Source organism: Lathamus discolor, chromosome 5 (genome assembly GCF_037157495.1).
Source record: "Lathamus discolor isolate bLatDis1 chromosome 5, bLatDis1.hap1, whole genome shotgun sequence".
Classification (NCBI taxonomy): domain Eukaryota; kingdom Metazoa; phylum Chordata; class Aves; order Psittaciformes; family Psittacidae; genus Lathamus; species Lathamus discolor.
This window is the reverse complement of record NC_088888.1, coordinates 18,124,573-18,150,626: the sequence shown is the minus strand read 5'-3', so window position 1 is coordinate 18,150,626 and position 26,054 is coordinate 18,124,573. Positions and strand designations below refer to the sequence as shown.

At 39.6% G+C, this 26,054-nt stretch overlaps 1 protein-coding gene across 5 annotated transcripts in view; it reads right to left on the bottom strand.

Moving 5' to 3' along the window:
* LTBP1 (latent transforming growth factor beta binding protein 1) overlaps positions 1–26,054 on the bottom strand; it is a 196,775-nt gene that overhangs the window by 163,249 nt on the left and 7,472 nt on the right. For all 5 annotated transcript variants that reach the window (XM_065679916.1, XM_065679917.1, XM_065679920.1 and 2 more), the window contains exon 3: positions 16,991–17,279. In XM_065679916.1, coding sequence (XP_065535988.1) covers positions 16,991–17,279 — 289 coding nt within the window. The remainder of the gene's footprint in view (positions 1–16,990; positions 17,280–26,054) is intronic.

The window sequence follows — 26,054 nt, the reverse complement described above, 5'->3', positions numbered from 1 at the left end:
AACAAGCAACATACACAAAGCCAAGCAAATGGCATATTTATGTTTTAAAACTCTAGCATATCTTAGTGTGGATATTATTGCCCATTAAAAGAAAATTAAATTAATTGAAAATGTTGTAGAGTGTCCATGAAGCATGACATTTTCAAGAAGGGAGCACAGCCAATGAAAGCAATGAAAGCTCATTTTAAATTAAGAATCATCTGCTAGTTTCCATAGCTACTTTTTAAACAATTGCAAGCTCTATCATTTCTTAGAACAACCTTATTTACTATGAATAACTTTAAAATGGTTGTTCTCAGAAAAAGCTACTTGAAAGCCTTTACAAAAAGAGTGTGATAATGAACAGTGGCATCTGTTTTAAACTTTTTTAAAAGACAAAGACTGTGGTTTACTTTGAGTAACTTTAAAATGGCTGTTCTCAGAGAGCTACCTGAAGTACAACAATTAACAGTAGCATCTGTTTGAAACGTTTTTAAAATACCAAAGTGTTAAATGCAAACAAACAGCTGATAAAACACTTAACTTTTTCATAATATTATTACTAGTAATACATTGTAAGCCTTAGATACCTCAACCAGGATTCCAAATTTGCCATGTGAAACACTTCAAAAAATACACAGCAAGGCAGAAGTTACAGCATAAGGATCAAAGGCCAAATACACTCTGCAAGAAATAGGAATGAAAGAAGAGGAGCTTGAAGAGAAGAACAGACTTCCCAACGTGAAAATTTGTCACCAAACCTCCCCCCACGTAATTTTCATAAATAATTTGTTTTACTGCAACAAGGACAATGTAATACAAGTAAATATCAATTAAGCAGATAACAGCTATAACAGCCTATCCTGGTGCAAATAAATATGCATCATACAGAAAAAGCAGCTGCAGTTCATGTCATATGACTACATGCTGAGCAACATGTTGGACAGGTCCAATATTTGACCTGCTCTAGTGGAAAGTATCCCTGCCCATTGCAGGAGGAGTAGAATCAGACGATCTTTAAGGTCTTCCAACCCAAACCATTCTATGATTCTATGACCATCTCACTGCACTGTACAGAGCAACCTAGACGGCACGTAAGTTAATGGAACTCTAGGTCTCTGTCCGTACTTGCCAGACCTTGCTAGATTCTACCCTTAGAAAAAGTTAAAGCACTCATTACAGAAGCTATGTAGCTTTTCAAGGTTCTATTGTTTCACTTCATATTCCACCAGAGAATCCAGTAGGCTGAAGATTAACTCCCATGACATCTCCAAAAGGAGCTTTGCCATAAAGTGTGCAAATGTTTCAGGAAAAAACTACATTCGTAACAGTGAGCCAAGTACTTTCCTCTCCCTTGGTGGAAGGTTAAGAGCACTAATAGCATAGCACTCAAGAACGAATGGCAGCGTCCGCACAAAACAGTTCTCCAAAGATGTGTTAAGTGCCTGAAGGGAAAAATGACAGGAAGATTATGAAAAGAGTGCCTATATCCTCTTCAAGACCTTGATCAGCCAAACCAGCCAGAAGTAAAACCTGCTCCCTCCCCAAAAAATGGCATCCCAGCTATAGAAATGGGAAACGGAAAAAGGGGTGAAACGCCATCCCTCCAGACTAGCTACTACAGAAAGGACATACTACTCTGGAATCACCCCCAAATGATTGACTTACCAGGAGCACTGCACACAGAATTAGCAGTTCCCCTCTACTCTTTCAGTAAAAGCAGAACTTGGCAATGAAGGGGAGGAAAGGAGAGGGAAAAAACAGGGGGAAAAAGTAACATTTACACAACTCTTTCCTTTTACAACCTCATTCTCTTCAGTCTTCATCACCTGAATTCCCATCAGAAATGTTGTTAAGTGTACAGCTGTGGGTTGAATCTCTTTCTAATATCACTTCCAGAAGCACATCAAAAGACAATCCAATTTAGGAATTCACTGGATTTCTAAATAGACAATCAAAAAAAAATTTTTTTTTTATAGATACAGCCCTCCAGGGTGCAACAGAAGGAAAATGCTTCAGGATGCAAAACACACTCTGCAGTGAGAAGCCGATGGAATAGTGAAAAGGCAGATGAGGGGGAGCTGGCTTCTTGTTAAGGATCTTCATGTGTGCAACAGCTGGAATTCCCAAACAGGCATTATATAATAACAACGACAGCTGTTTAAAGCAGTAAGGAGGCACAGCTGGGACTGTGGTGACCAGCAGTTGTCCTCCACTTCAGAGCTTCAAGGTTCTAGTGCAGGAAGCAGGAGACACGCCAGAGTTTTTGCTACAGTAGATAAATGCATAAGTCTGTCTCCTTCATCATAATTATTAATTTGATAGTGGCATCAATTCAATAACCATCCTTGTCCACCATGCAGAAACCAGAACAGAATCCATATTGAAGTAGTAATTAAGATCAGAGAATTCATCAATTGTATGTATCAGGCTTTACACAGAATCACAGAACCCAACTGCTACCTTTCCCAGAAGCATTTACAGGCTATAAAACATAAAACAGTTTGAGGAAAGAGCTCTCCCAGTGTAAAACCTGTTCAAAGGTAAGTTGGTTTAACTTTTTACTCCCCAAAACTGTCACATTCCAAAAGTACTTTAAGAACTTCAAGCTAAAGCTATTCTAAGCTCAGATACTGCTGTCCAGAGGTGATCACTGAAGATGATTACCAAAGAATTAACTTCAAAGTGTTGCAGACGTGGTTCAGAGAACAGCTGAGCAGCATCCTGAGGGGGTGTGGAATCTCAGTGAGACTAAAAAAGCGTTAAGATTGTAAATTTTCTGAAGCTGATGTAAAGGAAGCCATAAGTAGTGTCTATAGCCTGAAAGTTTAGATATTGGTTGACTGCTTCCTGTACCACAACTTTAAACTAACTCTTAAGTGTTTAACATTATTTGTTATAAAAATTCTTTAATCACATACATTATAGAGAAGTATTTACTTTTTTCTGTGTTATCATGACCCTAGCTATTGAAAGGACAAGGGGCAATAGTTTTAAACTGAAAGAGGGATGTGAGGAAGAAGTTTTTACAATGAGGATGGTGAGATACTGGAACAAGTAGTCCAGAGCAGCTGTGGCTGATCCATTCCTGGAATTGCTGAAAGCCCTGTTCAACTTGGCCTTGAACAACTCGGTTTAGTGGAAGGTGCCCCTGCCCATGGCAGGAAGGGGTGAAACGAGATGGTCTTTAAGGTCCCTTCCAACCCATACCATTCTGTAAGTCTGTGAAAGTATGAAACAACAATGCATTTGTCTAATGCTTTAAAACTTGACACTTTTTGCCAACAGTTTACACAAAACGTGGTGCTAGAGAGGTCAAGAGTTTTGGTGCATGGCTCAGAAAACAGTATAAACATAGGTGACTACAGACTTGTCAAACTGGAATAAAGAAAGCTCTATGGAAGAAACAACTCAATTTAAAGCCTAATGGAACTAGGCTGATGGCACTTACAAATACCATAGGAGAACTTTTAAATTGGAGACTGGGAAAAAACTATACAGCTCGATGATTTACTGAAGTCAGTGTCTCAAGAAAAGAACAGACGCTAGTAATACTTAAAACACGTAACAGTGAGAAACAGAACAACCTGTATGTTCTCAGACAGTATGGAAGAGGCAACCAAATCAGAAATACCTATGTTTCTAAATGAAACATTACAAATGCAAGAAATAGAATGCAGAAAGAATGACCAGCTTTATACAGGCTGATTAGGAAGGAATCATTCCTACCTTGGGAAAAAGGAAACTAAAGGTAGGACTGGAAAAAATCTGTGAAATATCCTGGATATTCCAACAGAGCACTTTGAGAAGCAGCATCACTCTTCCAGCAAGAGTAGACTCTCAAATGAGATCAGCAAATTAACCATATCAATCACTAAAAAAGCATCACTGTGAACTGCAATTTAACTGTGAAGTAGAGGAAACACAGCATTAAGACTGTATTACTAGCTGCCTGACACAGTGACAGCTACCATATCACTGAAGCTACAAAGAAAGGAAATAACAGTAATATGAATTTCAATTACCCCCAAACAATAGCACAAACATAAAACTTTTGTTTGAGCCAACACTGATCACCCTCTTTTCTTGCACCAAAGCTTTACTCAGACAAATGGCATTACACAGCCATGTAAAACCATAAGCCAACTGGCTGTTGTCACCACACAGATTAGCTTCCTCCTCCTGTTTGGAATAAGCTCTGGCTGGCTTGAGATCCCTTGAGTTGGCTCCCTATAACTTAAGTCTCTGTATCAAAAAGAGATTCTGTTTCTGAGAAACCTTTTCCTGTCAGACATACTAATGAAAATACTGAACATCCTGAAACACCTGTTTGTGAGATCTTCACTAGATGATAGCTCAAGCGTGGATAAAACAAGATGCTCATGCAAAGGCAGGCTGCACCATCTCAGGAACATCAATGATTTAAAGCGCAGGACATTGCAGCTGAATCTCATGAATGTTTTGCATGGTGGTGCAATGGTGACAGTTTCTGTTTTTCAAAAATTTTTTTCTGAAGTATCTTTGCTCTCCTGGTGAACAGAAGCCAACACACTGCTGAAAGTTCACTGCACTGAACTATACTTGACATGATCAGAGGTTACCTAGCTCCAGCCCACTGAAAGAAGTCTCTGCTGAACTCTCAACATAAGGAGATTGCATACTTGCAGCCCCAAATATTTCAGCCAAAACAGTAAAAATCACAAATGTTCATATTGAAAGGTCTTAAAAACAAGTCATCACAACAGACTGAACTATGCCCACCAAAACACCAAAAGCTTCACTTAAGGCAGTTTGCCATACCAATCTGCCCACTTCTCATACCAGTGCAAACTAACAGGATCTACCAAATGACTAAACTATTTTGTAACAAAGTCATATTTTTCTGTGTTTCATACCATACTCAAGGAAGGCCATGTCTTTACACCCACATCTGGTACAAGGCAGGTACAACAAGGATAGTCAATCTAATAGAGGTAACTACAAATTATCTGTTAGCTTGTGGACTAGCACTGAATTGCCCAACAGCACTGCTCAAAAAGGACACCAGGACTAAAGGCTTGATACCACCGTCATCAAAAAATCATCTCCATTTTCTCTGCCAACACAGTGATCCCAGTCCTGAGGGAGATCAGCCATTTCAACTAAACAGTGACTTCAGCTCCCGCAGCCTGATGACTACATTCCCCTAGAATGATGAATGGAGGTGTTCTTGAGGGCTGACTCAGTGCCTGGCAGCACAACTAGATGAGTAACTACCTTTGAACCAGTTTTTGTTCTAGCACATACACATCAATAGCACTGCCAAAGACTACAAAAGTGAGAATAATTGCAATATCAGAATCTGAAAACATCCCAACTTACCAATAGCTGATGCCAAAGATCCTTTATGTATGCCTAGTGGTGCTGCAGCAATTATGTCAACCATGCTCTCAACTGACAGCTCAGAACCTCATTACTAGTACCAAAATCCTTCTGACCTTCATTAGGAACAGTGTGAGGAAACAAAGCCTCAGTAGTGAAAATGCAAACTCGTATGCAGCCTTTATTCACATTAAAGAGACTCCTGTGCAGAATGCCCTGCCATACTGAGAAAAAACTAAAAAATAGTAAAAAAAATAGTCTTGGAATTTCTAGGATGACAGAATCAAATAGCTATCTATATTAACATGTTTAAGTTTGGGATCAAATTGATGCAAGACCACTGATCTTCCTCAGAACAATTATTATGAAGTGTGTGCAGGACAGAGTGAGAGAAAATGAAAGTGGTGTCATTTTTTTTTGAGCAAGAACAACTCTAACTCAGTATGAAGAAACTCAACGAAGAACTAACTTGGCTAACAGGTAAAAAATGTCTTCTAGAGAACAGCTGAGGGTGTCTAAGCTGGACAACAGCTGAGAGAAACTGCACAGAAGGAAAGGTACTGTGCCCCTTGTATCCTTAGTACAGATGTAGAGCTGCCTGCTAATAAATTGGATGTCAGGTGATTGGCTCTAAGAAAGAACTCTGAGCAGAGAAGGGGTACTAACAGTCAGCACCAACAGAAAGCACTCAAGCACTCCCTTCTCTCCACACCCTTAGTTTTAGCTGGGCAATTTGCCGCTGCTTTACTGTCCCCATGCCTGACTCTACACATCAGCAGAGCAGGCTGGGTTTGTGAGGTGAGCTATATCAGACGAGCGATTCATAGGAGGAACGGAGGGAGGGTGGGAACAGATGGACTGGGACACAGGATGGAAATGACACATTATGAGAAAAGCAAAATAAACATTCTGTTATTTTCCCTTTTCAGTTATTAGTAAGAACTAGAACTGTAAGTGCCATTTTGGGAAAATGTTCTGTTAAAAGAGGGTGCTGTGCCCTCACCCTCCCAGCTGTACTGAGCTCCACAATAGAAGTTAAACAGAAGGTTCCCAAATAATTTGGGATTGACTGTGACTGTAATTCATTTGTTTTTAATTTGTGTATTAATAATCCGTCTACTGAAGCCATGAGAGAATACAACAGAGCTCACATGTATTGACTTGTTTCCCTCTGTCATTTAAAGAAGAGAAGCTTCACTTCAGCATTCAATAGAAAAATAATTATACACAATGAATAAAACTGATGGTTAAAAGAATGTGTTGCAAATAAATGACATATTCCAGTGAATTCAAATCACCCTTTTCAAAATTCTGGCACTCTGCAATATGAAAACAAACCCTAAGTAAAAGGAAAAGCAAAGCTTGCCACCTACTGCCCAACGACATAATAGTATGTGCTAGTATTGTCAGTCTCCTTTTAACAGGCTATCTTGCCTTAGAAACAAATTTCCCTGACATAGAACGTATAGAATTGTATCTTCAATTCTCTTTTTAATAAAACAGAAAACAGGAAGTCAATGCACAAAATATCCAAAAGCAGTCTTTTCTTTTGAACCAATTTTAAACTGCTTATGGAATATCTGACAAGCCTGAAACACCGTTTATCAGCGCATTCAAACTGACTAAGAATTCCTTTTAATATCCTCCAGTGGTGCTATAGGCTTTAATAATGTCTGTCCTCAGCTGCATTCTGTATAGAGAATAATTAAAAAAAATGCTACACTAGATAAAGTCTATCACAAAAGTTTTTTTTTTCCTGTACACACATGTAGAGGAGATATTTTTAAAGCTATAGATTTCATTAGTAACAAAACAGGGCTGTAATGAAGGCTGATTTATTGCAAGTATTTCCTTTGTCCTGGAAATTCCATGTCTCAGCAGCAGAAATGCTGATTCTTTTTGTTTTCAAGCACAGAAAAAAATCTCTTCAATAATCACAATGCTTCAGTGAACTACTAGTCTGGAGGTATTTTTTTCCTAATGTATGATATACAAAGAGTCCTTTCTGAATAACAGTAGGTCCTACACTTAGTGTAGAAAGTCGCTCAACTCAAAGTCAGGCAGTCATGATTCAGTTACCTATATCTCTCCTCAGAACACTAGCAGGCTATCTTCATATACTACATGATCTCTGCTAGACACTTCAAATTAACTAACAGCCCACATTCTGGTCCTCCAACACTGCTCTCTAAGGCCCTATGAGATAATTCAGGGAAAATTTGCTAAAGAAAGAAGGAAATCAACAATGATTTACTGCCAAGTCCCTTTAATAAACTCCTGGAGGGTTATAAAGACTCAATCAGTATTTGAACAATGACATCAGGAGAAGATCCCGCTTTCTCCCACTGCTTACCATTTATATTCCTGTCTTATGTGCAATCATACAAATATAAAATCTGCCTCTCACCAGATACAGATGAAGAGTACCAGCAAACTTCAACATAACACGAGTAATAAACTTCCCCAGCAGTGGTTAGATCAGCAACTGATTATACATTGTATAAAACAATAGTTTTGGATTCCTGGAAGGAATTTATCAAAGTACAAGGATACACGTAACTTTTATGGAGTTTAGGCAAACTGGAAACTGCTTCTAAGTAGAAAAAAGTCTGCTTCTCAGTGAAGTATTCAGACTCTAGCATTGAATAATAAAATAAGTTTACTAGAGTTGAAGTATATGTCTCTTGGGGTTCCTAAATCATGACCAGAACAGACCATTCATAGATGAGAAATCAATGAGGTATTTGTAATTAGTCAGGCCCAACTTTGAAAGTACATCTGCCTTTGTCTAAGGCCAGCCCATATCATCCCCTGAATGAAGATTCTTAAACTATCTAGTTACCTGCTACACTAGCAAAATGCTAAGATTAAGTAAATCCCCTGAAGAGGGGTTCTTTGTGGTTTTGTTATCTATTTGATAAGGTTATTAATAATGAATTCTTAGTAGACTGGAAGTGTTAATATCAAAAGTGATACTAATAACCAAGACATGCAAATGAGTTAATAGTTGCAGCTAATTTTAGTTTAAAGGGCTAAAAATCAAGTATTAAACAAGATGTTCAATACAAAGACCAAAGGCAAACATATCTGCAAACATACTGAACCTTTTCTCCAAGTCCAATATACCCAAAACAAAAGAAAATATCCCAGGTTCAGTGACCATTTGATCATCACAACACTAAACAGAAATGCCTAGATTTTTCTAAAAAGACAGAATACTGATAAATCATATTCCCATACCAGAAATCAATAATAAACCTTATTCTCACTTTGGTTTAGTTCCTTTGGAAGTTAAAGGCACAGATATATTTGGCAACAGACATGAGTTTTCCAAATCAACCTACTGAGATCTATTCCCACAACCCTAAAGAGGGGGGAATGAAAATGACATAAAACCTATTCCCATTATATTACTGACCATACATGCTCCAGGGAAAACAGCTACTTCCAATGTTTTTATTTCAGCCACATCCTATAATCACCACCCTTGCACAGTAGCTTGCTTAGAAATACAAACTTTAACATGAGTTGGTTACTTTAACCTGTTCGGGTAAAAAGTGTCAGTAAAGTATAAAATTGTTGCATAGCTGTTTTGGTATCACAAACATTTACTAGTAGAGCAACCTTTTAAACACAAATGTTCTGAATGCCTTTCTGCCACATAACAACTGTTATGTCAAACCAAGTTTTAACAATACAAACACTCTGCCCTAAAACTGAAAACCGACTGTCATGCTATCCATGACAAGATGTGTTCCTTCAAGTCTCCAGGAGCCACTGGAAAGAAATTCTTCTGACTGTTTCCCATGATAAATGGTAAAAGTTTCACAGTAGTACAATCTTAAAAAATAACAGAAAGAAAAAAAAACAAAATAAGAAAAAAAAAAAAAAAAAAACCCCAAACCCACACAACAAAATAAGGAAAAAGAAACCAAACAAAAAACACACAAAAAAACAACAAACAAAAACACACACACACACACGCATAAAAAAAAAAAAAAAACAAAAAACCACACACACCCCAAAGAAAAAAAAAAACACCTTGGAAGCTGATGACACCAGTGTAGTTTTAGAAGTAACTTACTTTCCTATAAAGCACTCACTGAAAACAAAGAGAATGATTTCTACATACATGGAGTAAGCCTAAAACATTGTGCCTCTATTTTGCTGTTATTAACATACATTAGCATGAACATATTGCAGTACTACTCAAAGAAAATAACTCAATACTAAGTTATTTTAAAAGTTCTGATTATCTTGTGGATTGTGTTCAATTTGCTGGGATTGTGGGAAGGAAGGCTACACTGATGTTCTCAAAAGGAATGTGCCTTGACAGGATGATATGGATAACTAACTTGCATAAACGCTTTTCAAGTTGATCATGAAGAAACCAATAACCTGGGGAATAATACGGTATACTACAGTTCCTTGCAGCTGGTCTCTTAGTAAAAGCATCGTGCAAAGGCACCTCAGAATACATCCCAAATAACTCACAAAGGAAAATTAAGTTTCCTTATTCTCCCTGAAGCCACCTATCATTAGCAAACCTGTAACCTGTGAGTACATTACACATTAGAAGCCTACACTGAAGGGACAGCACTGCAGACAGACTGACAGTTTTCCACCTCTGACACAAACCAGTGGGCTCAAGAACTGCTGGAAAAGCCTAACTTCTTATTCCTGGATTAAAGTTTGAAGCCTGAAAAGAAGTAACCCCATGATGTTGCAAAGCACATTGGAATCATAGAATAGTTAGGGATGGAAAGGACCTTAAGGTCATCTGGTTCCAAACCCCTTGCCATGGGCAGGGACATCACACTAAACCATGTCACCCAAGGCTTTGTCCAACCTGGCCTTGAACACCACCACGGATGTAGCATTCATAGCCTTCCCTGGACAACCCATTCCAGTGCCTCACCACCCTCACAGGAAAGAACTTCCTCCTTATATCCAATCTAAACTTCCCCTGTTTAAGTTTTAACCCATTACCCCTTGTGCTGTCACTACAGTCCCTGATGAAGAGTCCCTCCCCAGCATCCTTATAGCCCCACTTCAGATACTGGAAGGCTGCTATGAGGTCTCCATGCAGCCTTCTCTTCTCCAGGCTGAACAGCCCCAACTTCCTCAGCTTATCTTCATACGGGAGGTGCTCCAGCCCCTGATCATCCTCGTGGCCCTCCTCTGGACTTGTTCCAACAGTTCCATGTCCTTTTTATGTTGAGGACACCAGAACTGCACACAATACTCCAGGTGAGGTCTCACGAGAGCAGAGTAGAGGGGCAGGATCACCTCCTTTGACCTGCTGGTCACGCTCCTTTTGGTGCAGTCCAGGATACGGTTGGCTTTCTGGGCTGCGAGCGCGCACTGAATCCGGCTCATGTTCAGTTTCTAGTCTACCACCACAGCCAGGTGCTCCGCAGGGCTGCTCTGAATCTCTTCTCTGCCCAATCTGTAGGTGTTCATGGGATATGGTGCCTGGGACATGGTGCTGTACAACCTCACAGGATTTAGATGTTCTTTTCTAAAAGCAAACAGCCATGGCACTGGCCTCTAAGAGGACAGATCTTAGCAGCTTTCAGACAAAAAGCTCTGAAGCCCAAAATAATGGCCTATAGCTGTAATTCAACAGTGTAGTCATGGCTCACTCAAGGACTTCTTCTGACCCCCTATACACTCCATACTGTCAAGAAACACAAGAAAATACAAGAGCTACAATAAACGTGCAACAATCACAGAATCACAGAATCCCAAGGGTTGGAAGGGACCTCAAAAGATCATCTAGTCCAACCCCCCTGCAAGAGCAGGGTAACCTACAGTACATCACACAGGAACTTGTCCAGGCGGGCCTTGAATATCTCCAGTGTAGGAGACTCCACAACCCCCCTGGGCAACCTGTTCCAGTGCTCTGTCACTCTTACAGTAAAGAAGTTCTTCCTGATGTTAACGTGGAACTTCCTATGCTCTAGTTTACACCCATTGCCCCTTGTCCTATCACTGGATATCACTGAAAAAAGCCTAGCTCCATCATCCTGACACCTACCCTTTACATATTTGTAAACATTGATGAGGTCACCCCTCAGTCTCCTCTTCTCCAAGCTAAAGAGACCCAGCTCCCTCAGCCTCTCCTCATAAGTGAGATGTTCCACTCCCTTAATCATCTTTGTGGCTCTGCGCTGGACTCCTTCAAGCAATTCCCTGTCCTTCTTGAACAGAGAGGCCCAGAACTGGACGCAATATTCTAGATGCGGCCTCACCAAGGCTGAGTAGAGGGGGAGGAGAACCTCTCTTGACCTACTAACCACTCCCTTTCTAATGCACCCTAAGATGCCATTTGCCTTCTTGGCCACAAGAGCACATTGCTGGCTCATGGTCATCCTCCTATCCACCAGGACCCCCAGGTCCCTTTCCCCTTCACTACTTTCCAGCAGGTCAACCCCCAACCTGTACTGGTACATGGGGTTGTTCTTCCCCAGATGCAAGACTCTACACTTGCCCTTGTTAAATTTCATCAAGTTTCTCCCCGCCCAACTCTCCAGCCTGTCCAGGTCTCGCTGAATGGCAGCACAGTCCTCTGGTGTGTCAGCCACTCCTCCCAGTTTTGTGTCATCAGCGAACTTGCTGAGGGTGCACTCAGTTCCCTCATCCAGGTCATTGATGAAAATATTAAACAGCACCGGTCCCAGCACCGACCCCTGAGGAACTCCACTAGTCACAGACCTCCAGCTAGATTCTGCGCCGTTGACCACAACTCTCTGCCTTCTTCCTTTCAACCAGTTCTCGATCCACCTCACTACTTGATCGTCAAGCCCACACTTCTTTAGCTTATCTATGAGGATGCTGTGGGAGACAGTATCAAATGCCTTACTGAAATCAAGAAAAACTACATCTACCGCTCTACCATCATCCCTCCACCTAGTCACTTCCTCATAGAAGGCTATAAGGTTGGTCATACATGACTTCCCCCTCATAAAACCATGTTGGCTGTTCTTAATGACCCCCTCATCCTTGATATGCCTAGTGATGGAGTCAAGAATAAGTTGTTCCATCACCTTTCCAGGGATGGAGGTGAAATTTCAACTACATAAGGAGAATTTCTTTCCCCCCTGAGGGTGGTCAAGCGCTGCAACAGGAGTCCAGAGATACTGTGAGATCCCCAACCTTGCTGCCTTGAAAACATTCAAAGGTCAATCACACAAAGCTCTGAGTAACCCTTTATAGATAATCCCACATTAAACAGAGGGTTGAACCAGATTGCCTCTACTTCCAGCCTAAGATCCTCTATGCTTCTAACACTAATACTACTCTAAAATACTCGCTTTCCTTAAAAAAGTAAAAAAAAAAAAAAAAAAAAAAAAAAAAAAAAAAAAATTAAGGTCTTTTTGAAGAGAAATCCAATATTCTGTTAAGAGCTTCCACAAAGTATTTTTAAACAGACCTCACAGTTAAGTACAGGGCTCTTTTAACTAAAAATAGTCAAGTTTTACTTGCTCTGTACCTCTTTAGAGCAAGAATCTATCATGATGAAAACGGATGTCCTCCAGAAATATTTACTCTCGCTCCAGCTATTAAACTTAAAAAAACATTTCTCTAATGTTCGATCATCACTTGCTCAGTCATCACATAAACCAGTCTTAGAACCACATGTTCTAAACAATAAATTACATAGTCAAAGATACAAAAAGAAATAACTAGTAGATAAGACAGGAATAACTATGAGCAGTCTATTATATTTTGCAGTAAACCTCAGCCAAGAATTTATGTAACACAAAGTCAACAATCTTCACAAATTATTTTCATATGTATGTAAATATATAATTTACCATTACAGATTATATAAAGAACATATTCTATTTTCAGTTATAACTGTTGCTGATTTCTTCTCTGACCATTTCTTCTCTGTCTTTGTTTTTTTTTCTTCCAATCTAAATTCATATTAAGCTTACAACAATACCTAAAAATTGGGGAATTACTGGAAAAAATACTACATCCTTGATCAGAAGTAAAAAGAAAACACAGTTTTAAGACATAGTTCGATAGCAGGTGATACACCTGCCTGTAATACCACAGGCCTAGGCCCAGAGATCAGGGAATAAAGGTGGAGGGGACCTCTTAGGAAACATCTTTAAGTGCACCAGACACACAAGTAAGTCTACACCTGTCACCTCAAGTTTGGGCAGTCACCTCTCCTTCAATGAGCTTTGCTTTGTCCAACGCAGAAGCAAACTTTAAAATTTCAACAGCTGCCTCCAGAAGAGGCTGAAGGAGCAACACTGTGATGCTGCACTGTATTACTGAGTTTCAGCTGGTGGATGCTGTGCTCCTTTTGATGACCATTTTCAAAACTGTAATAGAAATTCCTCTTAAAAAAAAAAAAAAAAATCTGCTCCCACATCTGCTAAATGCAGAAAATCAAACTGTTGCCAACAAGTGAGAGAATGAGATGTGAAAGGGACACCCAGAGTTACGGGAGAGCTATCACAGAAATTCAGGACCGCAAAGCACATCTGTTATTGAAATCAGAATTCCCAGCAGATTCCAGTAAGATGCAGGTTTTTGTTTCTGAGACACCACTTGGTTTCAGTTACAGTCAGCTACATTTTCTGCTAGCCTTCTTCTGAGAGGAGACCTATTACCTGATAGTATCCATCTTCAGCCCAGGGTTATGACAGACTTTGCTGGTGCTAAGTGCATGTGCTCTAAATCTAGGATATTCCAGGTAATTAATCTCTCTGCACCTTTCCTTCTGTTCAGCACTATGTTCTCCAAAAGAAGATCTCTGGGAAGAAATTGCCTGCTTCCCTAAATGTCATTGCCACCAAAATTCTAAGAAAACACATAAGAAGACATCTCAATGACTGCAGATGGAAAAGTTGCATTCATATATAAAACAAAAAAAAAATTCAGAGGATGGCAAAACAGAAGTGCTGTAGAGACAAGCCTCCTCTAGGAGCTTAATTTGGTGTTCCAGGTCAGGTTGTGCCCTGACCCTCACCAGTCCTTGACAGCTCTGCAGAAAAAGTGTCTAGATCAGCACACCAACCACACTGACAATGCATGATTTCACTCCTGCCATAGTTTTCCCTGTGTTTCTAGGGGTGGGAACAGGAAAAAGTAATTCCAAAAATATGTGGAGAGCCTCACACAACATACAAGATCACAAGACATTCAGAGAGGAACTGAACCAAGAACTAGCCCATTTGCTCTGTACCAGTGGTAAAGACCTGATCTCAGAAGGTTCTTTCAGCCCTTTAAATTGCCCTACACGAGAACTAGAACTACTGCTGCACTTATTTCAATAGCTGGATCTAAACATCCACCTTCCACTGCTGCACTTTATGCTTTGGTTTGTGAAACAGCCTATTTCTTCTCCATCTCCCACTCCTATGTCTATCTCTTGCCAAGGTTGTAGGCTGACTTTCTCATGACTCCAAAGACTCAGTTTTTCATTTCTCACTCTATTATTAAGCTGGCTGAAACAGATTTAGCTTCATGCAATCTCAAAGACTGACAGTCTTATCTACCTGAAAATGTCTGTTTACATCTAAGAAAAAAACCCTTAGGCTGAGCAGGGTCCCATGAAGAGTGAGCTGAGCCTACCTGAGTTAACATTGCTTCTGGAAGCGTGCTGAAACACTCTGGATGGCAGGTAACAGATGGTGGGGGTTGTTAGTCTGAAGCAGCTTCCTTGACATCTGGGAATGTCTCTCATGCAAGCAGGAACTGAGATTTTGGTGAAGCACGACACACTGTAGGTACCTTCTAGAAACACTTTGAATATCATCGCTTAGCAACTAGCATAGTAGCATTAAAAAAATAGTAGTTTATCACCTTCTCTTTTCATAGAAGAGGAAATCTTTATCTCTGGACTCTGCTTTTCCAGGAATAATGGAAAATAAGTCTTCTTTAGGAGGCAGCCACAAGTCCTTTCAGCAGTTTCAGAATGCTTGGAAGACAACAGATTTTCTTTAGCCAAGAACAAACTGCCCATATTTTCTTTATACCCAATTTGAATAACTGACCTGTATCACAACAGGAAGAAGAATTCATTGAGAATGCTTGCGTGTGGAGGAAAGAAGGAAAAAAAAAAGACAGTACACACTTTAGAAATCAGCACTGATAAAACAGGAATTGTCTGGCCTCTTTGCACTGATATGCTGTACTGCACTTTGTGGGGCTAAGCAAAGTAGGTGGGTACTGAGGGTTAGCAGTCCTGCTGGCCTGGATGGGAAGGAGCAGTAAGAAGCCTGCAGAATTTACTGGTAAGTCCCTCTTTGTATCAGTCACTTCAGTAACTCTTGCTTCACTGACAGGAATGAAACCGGGCTGAGAGTACTATAAAATAATAAAATTGGGTAGCAATTTCTCTGTCCTTCAAGACTGTGGATGTATTTGTTCCTAAAGCCTACCCTGCCCCAACTTCTACCTTTCTCAAAGAACATACTGGCTTAGGGTTAAGGACTCCAAGGGAATTCAGCTAAGTCCCACTCCCTATTACACAAGACATGTACAAACCCAGTTTTGTTTGTGGCTCCGCAGTTAGATGAACTAGGACTTGGAACTGGAAGGGTTTAAGAAGAAAAAAGCCTTACAGAGAGGTTACTGGACAACAGCAAACATCATTGGCAGTACCCAGTGATCTCTATTTTCGGCTTTGAAGAGGGGTGGCAAGATGTACTTTGCTGTCAAAAGCAGGCTTCTATGACCACACACCACCCTTCTGGGTTCATTTTTATGTTTTTGGCCACAGGAAAACACTGTTTATTTCCCAGTCCTAATTATCTTACTTGGGAAGCTAGAAGCGAGATGGACTGCACCCTGCTTACAGCTATCCAAAAGCAACACCTGATACAGGGAAGAAACACTTTTTTCACAGAGTCCACCTGAAACTCGAAGGACAGTACTTGCAGCAGACACCTAAAACTGTCCACACTCAACTTGACTGCCACACCTCCTGTGCATCTCCCTACCCCCATATCAAACACAGCCCTGAATCAAGTTAAGGTCAGACACACTAATAAAAATATCATCATAGGGAAATTTCAGGCGCACTTGAAGTATTTAAACTAATGAAAGCAATATCAAAGTCTGGCTAGGTCACCAGCTACTGAGAAAGCAGAGAAAAAAATTCTCCAACAAGGGTGGGGGGGGTTTCCTTGCTACTTATGACAGTCAGATACTACCCTGAACCTCAAACACAAGCAAGCAGAAGTATCCACTGTAGTAGAGCCATTCACACTTAAAGAAAATAAAGTGCAAATGGAAGAAAGAAATCAGAACACAAGCACCAAAGCTTACTCTCTTCAGTTTTATGAGGTACAAAAATTCCATGTTAGACTGTTCTACACTGAACTTAGAGAGTCACTAATATAAATTAAGACTAACTCCTCTGAAATTGGTACAGCATTGTCATTCTAAGTAAAATAAAATTGACTTATATTATAGTATATTCTGTTCAGGTGAGGAGATCTGGCTGATAAGTAATAGAAGTTTAAAGATCCACTGAAGTCTGACAGTGAAAATAAAAGTCTCTTAAAAAAAAAAAAAAAATCTGTGAAAGTTTCCAAATACAATGGTTTGAAAACACTTGCAAAGAACAATGTTTTGTAAAAATAACATAGTGGACTTCCTTGAAAGTAAAGGAAACACTTACTGTGGTTGCATTTGCTGAGGTAACCCAACAGGAGGCTTCTGCTTGATGGTGAATGCCATCTGAGTCATAGGGCCAACCTTCGGTGGGACCTGCACCTTCTGAGAGAAGGTCTGCTGGGCAGCCTGCTGAGGTATGGGCCAAGGGGGAAACACAGGGCTCCGGCCTCCAGTGGAAGACGTGTCTTGCACGACTGTATCCTCACAGGAATTTCCTTTTGTTCCTGGTTTACACACGCAAAGCTGTGGTCGCAGGCACATCCCTCCATTTTGGCACGGTGGTGCACAGTTAGCTAAGAAAAGATATTGTAAACAGTGCCTGTGAACCAAAGTATGAAGGAAAACACCCCCCCCCCAATAAAAAAAGTTATTAATTGCTAATGTTAATTGGAGAAGGAGAAAGCAACACTGCTAAGCTCCACAAAAGACAGTATATAAGGTAGAATAGCTTTTAAACTGCTTCCCTACATAAGACATGGACAACATTTTAACAACTTGGAAAAGTAAAATGCAAGTGAGCTAAAAAATAGGAAATACTTGAAATAAAAACCCCAGTTATTTCAAATCTTCCTATTAGTGGCCTTTTACACACCCCTTCCTTTCATGCGTCCTCCCTCCCCATACAACCAAACTGCATCCAGTGAAACAACATTATGCAGATTATAAAATCTTACTACTGATTCAGGCTTGGATTCACTCTATTACTATCTAAAAATCACAGATCCCCTATATATACCTAGCAGGAATACTTATGGTCACACTACAGATGATAAAAACGATGGAGAAAAGTATAAAGTAATTCAACCCTTCCCCCTCTAAAACCCAAATGAAATTCCTTCCAATGTCACCACATTAGTAACATAAGAAAGGAGACACAAACTGGTACTACAAAGATATAGCTGCACATAGGAGTTATATTCTTTAAAGAGACAAGCAGGTGCTCATGATTATTGCAGCTAGCTTCTATACATTCTTTGTACCACCAGTGAAAAGGGAGTAGATTCTTCAAAAGACAATGCACTTTCAGATACCTGCCTTCAGATAGGAGTAATTACACTGCATTGCTCTATCCACTGACTACAGAAGGAGTCCGAATAATCAGCCCAGGCACAACACCCATCTCATAGACCTAGTTAACACAGGATCAGTTCCATTTTGAGTGAGAAATTTGGAGAAGCAGCAAATCCCCCCCCCCAAAAAAGGGGGGGGGGGAGGGGAGAGGGAAGAGCAAAAGTAATTGCTGAACATATGTACACGCAACACTGCAGAGGTATGCCTGAGGATTTACTTTGGATGCTTAAACTTACAATGCTACCATATTTAAAGAATGTTAAAATAACAAAGTTATCAAAACAAATGAATCCTCTTACTCAGAGAACACAACTGGACAGCAGAATGCAATTCTAATTAAAATAGCAATCAAAATAATTTCTTCATTAGTCCCATTAGACATAGCATACAAAGAAGCATTTGTAAGAATCACTGCTGAGCTACTTTTCCCCTACAAACTTTGGATATTGTTGTTGGATACTGTTTGGATCTTTTAACTCAGACAAAATTATATGCCAGATCATAAAGTCTATAGGTTTTACTAAAATAGGTAAGACCATATCTTAAACCATAACATTTGATTCTGCACCATATTCAAGCATATCCAACCACACAATTATTCTATTCTTTAAAAAAGTCAGTCCACAGACCTCATCCAAATAAATGTGAGTACTTGGCACTTAAATTCATTTTAATACATACATTTATATGTAAAAATACAGCACATAAGCATACATATGAAATAACTTGTTAGGATGGGACTGTGTTAATTTGAAGAACTAGTTTGCCAACAGACAATACCATCTGATATAGATACATCATGAATATCACCTGTATATGACACCAGAGTTGCCCTCAACTTTAACTCTGCATGGGGTTCTTCTCACATGTAATTCCCCCTTCCATGCTTTTCTGCAACTGTCCTGAGTTCAGCAGTAGCAGTCGTTTTTCTCCTTCTTGGTAGCTGGTGCAGTGCTGTGTTTTGACTTTTGGCCTGGGAACAGCACTGATAACACCGATGTTTTTAGTTACCGCTCAAATCTTTTAGTCTGACCAAGGACTTTCTGAGCCTCATGCTCTGCCAGGGAGGAGGGAAAACCGGGAGGAAGCAGAGACAGGACACCTGACCCAAACTAGCCAAAGAGACATTCCATACCACAGTACGGCATGCCCAGGATGTAACGGAGAGTTACCTGGAAGGGCTAAGGACTACAGGGTTGGACGAGGTATCAGTCAGTGCTCAGTTTGGGGGGGCGGGGTGAGTTATCAGTCGGCTGATGTTGAGGTGTTGTATTCTCTTCCCTTGTTATTTCCTTTGTCATTATTATCATTGGTGGTAGCAGTAGTGATTTGTGTTATACCTTAGTTACTAAACTGTTCTTGTCACAACCCGTGGGAGTTGCATTCTTTTCGATTCTCCTCTCCGTCCCTCTGGGAGTAGAGAGAGGGAAAGAAGGGGGTAGTGAGTGAACGAGCTGTGTGGATCGGTTTAAACCATGACAGCAACATCTCTACTTCCCAATACTATGTAGCTGAGCTAGCTTAATTATGTACTATGCATCTCCCTGGCAACAAAAAAGTAACCATTTGCTTACTTATATTTCTGTTTATTTTTGAGTCTATATTTTGTCTTTGCTGGAAAGCTGAAGACTATTTTCATTGTAAACTTCAGCAGCTGTAACTTTCACTGTAAGCTTACAGCAAGCATTTGTTATAATATACAAGCCAACTCTTTCTTCCACCTGGCTTTTAAGACCTAGGCTTTGCTAAGAGTAAAAATCTGCTTATATGAACATGACTGAAATTAATTATACCTTTGGAAAATAGAGTCAGGAGCCTCAAATTCTCAAATGTAAGGCTCAATGACTTTATAGAGACTCCAAAATCCAAACAGTGACCCCATCATGCAGGTCATCTGTTAGAAACTGTGCAAAGATCACAGTGAGACAGTTTGGTCACAGAGCTCTTTAGAAAATTATCACATAAAAATTACTTTTAAAAAATCACCAGGATTTTCAGAAGTCCCATTTGTACAACATTAAAAAAAATGGCTTCACTAAGGGGAAATCCTGCCTGACCAATTTGGTGGCCTTCTATGATGGGGCTACGGAACTGATGGACACAGGCAGAGCAGGTGATGTCAACTACCTGGACTTGTGCAAAGCGTTTGACACTGTCCCACACGACATCCTTGTCTCTTAATTGGAGAGATATCAATTTGATGGATGGACCACTCAACGGATAAAGAACTGGCTGGATGGCTGCACACAAAGAGTTGTGGTCAATGGGTCAATGTCCGGCTGGAGACCAGTAACGAGTGGTGTCCCTCAGGGATCGGTGTTGGGACCGGTCTTGTTTAACATCTTCATCGCTGACATGGACAGTGGGATTGAGTGTGCCCTCAGCAAGTTTGCCGATGACACCAAGCTGTGTGATCCGGTTGATACGCTGGAGGGAAAGGATGCCATCCAGAGGGACCTTGACACGCTTGTGAGGTGGGCTGATGCCAACCTTATGAAGTTCAACCACGACAAGTGCAAGGTCCTACACCTGGGTCAGAGCAATCCCAGGCACGGCTACAGACTGGGCAAAGAAGAGATTCAGAGTGGCCCTGCAGAGAAGGACTTGGGGGTGCTGGTTGATGAGAAAATGAACATGAGCCGGCAGCGTGCTCTCGCAGCCCAGAAAGCCAACCGTATCCTGGGCCGCATCAAAAGGAGCGTGACCAGCAGGTCGAAGGAGGTGATCCTGCCCCTCTACTCTGCTCTTGTGAGACCTCACCTGGAGTATTGTGTGCAGTTCTGGTGTCCTCAACATAAAAAAGACATGGAACTGTCGGAACAAGTCCAGAGGAGGGCCATGAGGATGATCAGGGGACTGGAGCACCTCCCGTATAAAGATAGACTGAGGAAGTTGGGGCTGTTCAGCCTGGAGAAGAGAAGGCTGCGTGGGGACCTAATAGCAGCCTTCTAGTATCTGAAGGGGGCCTATAGGGATGCTGGGGAGGGACTCTTCATCAGGGACTGTAGTGACAGGACAAGGGGTAATGGGTTAAAAACTTAAACAGGGGAAGTTTAGATTGGATATAAGGAGGAAATTCTTTCCTGTTAGGGTGGTGAGACACTGGAATGGGTTGCCCAGGGAGATTGTGAGTGCTCCAACCCTGGCGGTGTTCAAGGCCAGGTTGGATGAAGCCTTGTGTGGGATGGTTTAGTGTGAGGTGTCCCTGCCCATGGCAGGGGGGTTGGAACTAGATGATCTTGAGGTCCTTTCCAACCCTAACTATTCTATGATTCTCTGAATATGTATTTCTGGAGATTTATGGATATGCATTTATATCAAACTCCAGGCTTCTTAGCAAGCTGTTTAAAAAAAACAACAACAAATCAAACACAACAGTAAGCTAACAAGACAACCCCAGAAGTCAATATAGCAAACATCCGTTCTGCTAGGACACTGATCATTGTGTATCTCCTCTCTCAAAAGTGAAGTAACAACTTACACACACACAAAAGACAACCCTAAGAAAATCACAACTCTTTTTTTCCTGTTACTAAGAACCAAAGCTGCCTTTCAAAAGCCTAAGAAAACTTAGGTTTTCACTTATCAAAGCGAACATAACAAAACTGCAATGAACTGAAAACTATGCAGCTATTTTGAAATTACATTATCCTTTTTTACCAAAAAAAGTTTCTCAGCTTTACATATACACAAAGCACATGAAACTCCACAGGACAAACTGCATTACTCTAGCTGGCTTTATAACAAAAAAAGCATCAGCAGACCGAGCAACTATGTTACAAAAGACCTATTTTTTCTCAGATCACATGAACAGTGACAATGGCGCAAAAACCTGATCCATTAGATCTTCACAGCAATGCAGTCTTTGATTGAAGTTCTTGATTGATGTTGTGTAATATAAGACCACAAAATAAGATTTAAAAAAAAAAAAACTTTTTTTTTTTTTTTTCAGAAAGACTTTACATTTAAATTGACATAATACAACAGTTTGGTTTTAAAACTGTTCAAGACAGCTGCAGCATGCCAAATCTATGACCTAATTGTTCTGTTTGAAGGCAACAATAATGGCACATCTAACTGCAAACACCATTATTTTCCATAAAGCTAAGTTTCCAAAACTTGGACCGTGGAAGCATCAAGTTTAAAACTGAAAAGTGGGGCAATATGCTCCTATTAAAGGCAATAGGCTTGCTCCTATTCAATACAAAGAGGTCATGACTGCGAATTCAAAATGAAGCGTGGCAAAGATGCAAATAATGAGACTAGGCTTAGTGGGTCAGATCAAAGATCCACTTAGTCTAGTTTCCTCTCTCCATTAATTATTAAGGTGGATGCTTTAGGACAGGTGTCAGGACAGGATGACAAGCAGTAAAACGTTGTACCACTACAGCCTTAAAGAATTAAGGACTCAGCAGCTTTCTGAGCAAGAGTCCTGGTTTTGTGTTTAATAACTCCCAATAGATTTTTCTGTCAGAGTTTAATGATCTGCTTTTTGACCCTGTTAGTATATAGCACCCAAACTTGCTGTGCCAAGAAATTGGTCACATTGGAAGGCCAGGCACAGACAACACAACAACATACCCCCACTTTCCAGAAGCTTTGTGAAGGAACACAGGGCCCTTTGAGGTTGTTTTATGTGTTTTAAGACCATGCAATATACATCTACTAAAAATAAAGCTATGGTGCCATATTTGCCTTGGAAATCCCTGCATCACAAAAAGCTGAAAACATTTTCTGCGGCTGTATCTCTTTTTATGCATCTTTCCCTAATCCACTAATGCTCACCACCATCGCAGACAAAATAGAGAATTAAAGGGATGCATAGCAGGCCTAGTATGGTTGTATTTACAACATTCCTTCAGAAAAGCAAGTATGAAATTACATTACCATCAGGCTTAAACACACCCCTTCCAACACATCTATATGTCGCTTTGGGACTGATCTACACATACACACTTTTCAGGCCATGGGTTCATATTATTTTCATTAAAGAGTATATAAATATTTGCAGGAGCAAGACCTAAAATAAAAGTTTTAAAACAGTTTTAAAATATGCAAATATTTTAAATCTTCTACATGTACAGAATGTATTTATGTTTTCATATACCAAATTAAAAATAATTTATAATATTAAAACCATAAGTAAAAAATATTATCATATACTGAAGTTTAAATTGAAATTTCTTTTCCAGACATTCTGAAAGACTCAAAACACAGGTACAACTCCACTTGTCATGAGAAAACTTTTATGTTCAATTCCTCATAACTCTTGACTTAAGATCATTAAGATCCTATTCATATGCTAATCACTTTGATTTTACCTTGATTCACAATTACTTTCTTCAGACAGTAACATCTCATTTACAAGTTTATTTCCTTGTGTCTCTAGATTATGTGGAAGATTGAAACGCACAAAAATGTTCTTTTCAGTGAGAAACAGTAAAGAAATTTAAATGTCCCATAAGTTTCCTGCACCCAAGTTTCTAACCTTTCAGCCTCAACTCCACCTTTAAGCATCTCTTATCAAGCAACTGCTTGCTGTTGGTTAGTACTTAAAATATTCACAAAAGTTTTTCAATGTCATTCCTAAACCTCTGATACTTTGATACAAAAACTACACTACAAGTGCTGTGAACTTGTGTTATTTCTAATGAGCCCATCCGCTAGAATATCCCTTTCTGTTTCCACTAAAATTTAACATACCTTTTTTCCCCTCCCTCCTCTTAGCCACATAGTCAAGCATCAGTTTAATCAGAATGCACTGACTTCCAACAAATTTCCTCACTATACACATTGTTACAGTATATATTAACTTCTCTCATAGATGTATATAAATCCTGTCAGACAAAATACATGATGGAGGGCAAATAACAGAAAATCTAGCAACTGGAAAGAGATTATAAGTGTGGAGCTATTTCAGATTCCAGCATAAACGGGTTGAGAAATGATGCATGCATTAAGTTTACAAAAAGGGGGAAAACCACCCCGGTGACATGAATGTATCTCTGCTTAGAGCAGAAATTTCAAGTTCCTTTACATGCAACATAGGAATACTGTTAAAGGCATAGGAAATATTGCCTTTCTTATTTCATTAATTCAAGATTTCTATTCTTCAAGCACACAAGAAAACCAAGCCAAAGCTTGTCTTGGTTGAGTGCGCATCCTAAACAAAAAGTTGTGATACAAAGGCACCTTTAACTCCTGCTATGTTGAAAGACAGAGCGACGATCCCCTACTGATTCCAAAAGAAAGGCAGTGAAGCAATTTCTTTGAAGAGCAACCAGCTGTGGGTTCCAAAAGGAAAGATGCATATTCCAGTTTCCCTCAGAAAAATCTGAACACAGTGCTGACACGCTGGAGAAAAGCAAAGTTTACAATAGTTTCCTGTTTTCCAAATTAGCTCACTGCTTACTTCTATACTTTTATTCTGGATACCATTTTAAGTCTTTTAATTTATTGTTGGGACTGAGGATGCAACACTGGAGACTAGAAACCCAACAGCTAACTGAACAAACACTTGGTGCTCACCACCTAATGCTTTTCTGAGGATCTAGCTCTCCATCTGAGTATCTCCAAACAGTTTTCAAAAGTTGAATTTTACCAGAAATATATCCAACAATTCTACACATTCACTGGGGGTAGGGGAGAAAGGAATTTGTGAACAAGGGTGAAATAACCACGTTGTAAGACCATTCTATAAAAAAAGTTGATAATATTCAAATAATCAGAATAAATGGCATTAACCACAGAAAATCTGTATGACCTCTAGACTATTAATGTAGGAAGTACTACAACCATCTGCATCTTCCTACACAGAAACTTTGTTTTTATCACAACTATATGGATTGAGAAAATTCTTTCCGTAAATATATTTCAAACACCAGGACACCTAGTGACAACATAACATACTTTATTAAGAATATTCTCAATGTACCGACATAGCATTATCACTAAATGCCAAGATTTATCAGAATTGAATAGCAGCTATACTGAAATACTTCAAAAGCCTAACTTCAGACACATTATTTTATCAGTCATAAGAATATAACATACTGTTTGATACTTGACATTTTCATTCATGTTGTGTCTACTGGAGTTTTATATAAACACTTGTTAGGCTGTACAATCTGGGAGACATTTACACGAGATGGTAATTGTACATATTCTGACAGTACAAACATTTCACATGGTAGAGATCCTTCTATCATTTCAGTATCCAAAAAAAAAAAAAAAGAAGAAAAAAAAAAGAAATTAAGAAACGTTTCTCATTATAGTGCTTATTCATTTTGTTACAAAATACATTGCAAGAAATATGCAGGAAACTGAACAAACTAAGAGAAACTCAATAAAGAGAAAACTGAAAACTTTTAACTGGATGCAGGATTCAGACAACTGAAGTGCTACAGAAAATACATACCAGAGAAAAGGCCATTAATCATAATAGTCATTAAAATGCTAAGAACAATAAAGTTTTTCCTAAATCCAACCAACCCTCAATTAGAGCTCACTAATCAGTTGAGCTTCTCTGAAAACCCAGGCCAAATCTGCCATCTAGAGATAATAACCAAAAAAAAAAGCTTATTTGAATTATGAAAAATCAAATCTTGCCATAGGACACAAAAATCAATCCCCATTTATCAGGAAGCAGCTCTGCAAAACTCTAGGTTTATGCAGGGACTACAATCTGCCTTTCACAAAAAAGAACATGGACAAGCAGAACTATTTTTAACTCTGTATTAAATTAATATCTTGCCTTGCTAACATGTAAAACTCTTCTTCCCCTCCAGTGTGCAATCAGAAATGCAGAGAGATGCCAAAGCTTTGCTTTCTTTCTGTAGGCAATGGAAGGGATCCATTTTCTAGGAATAAATTAGGCTGAGAAAGTCAAGTTCTGGTGCTTTTAAAGGCAGAGTAAAAAAAGAAAAAAAATAAAGGAAGAAAACCACAAAGTAAAAACCTAACAAAAAAAAAAAAACCAACCCAACAAAAAAAACCAT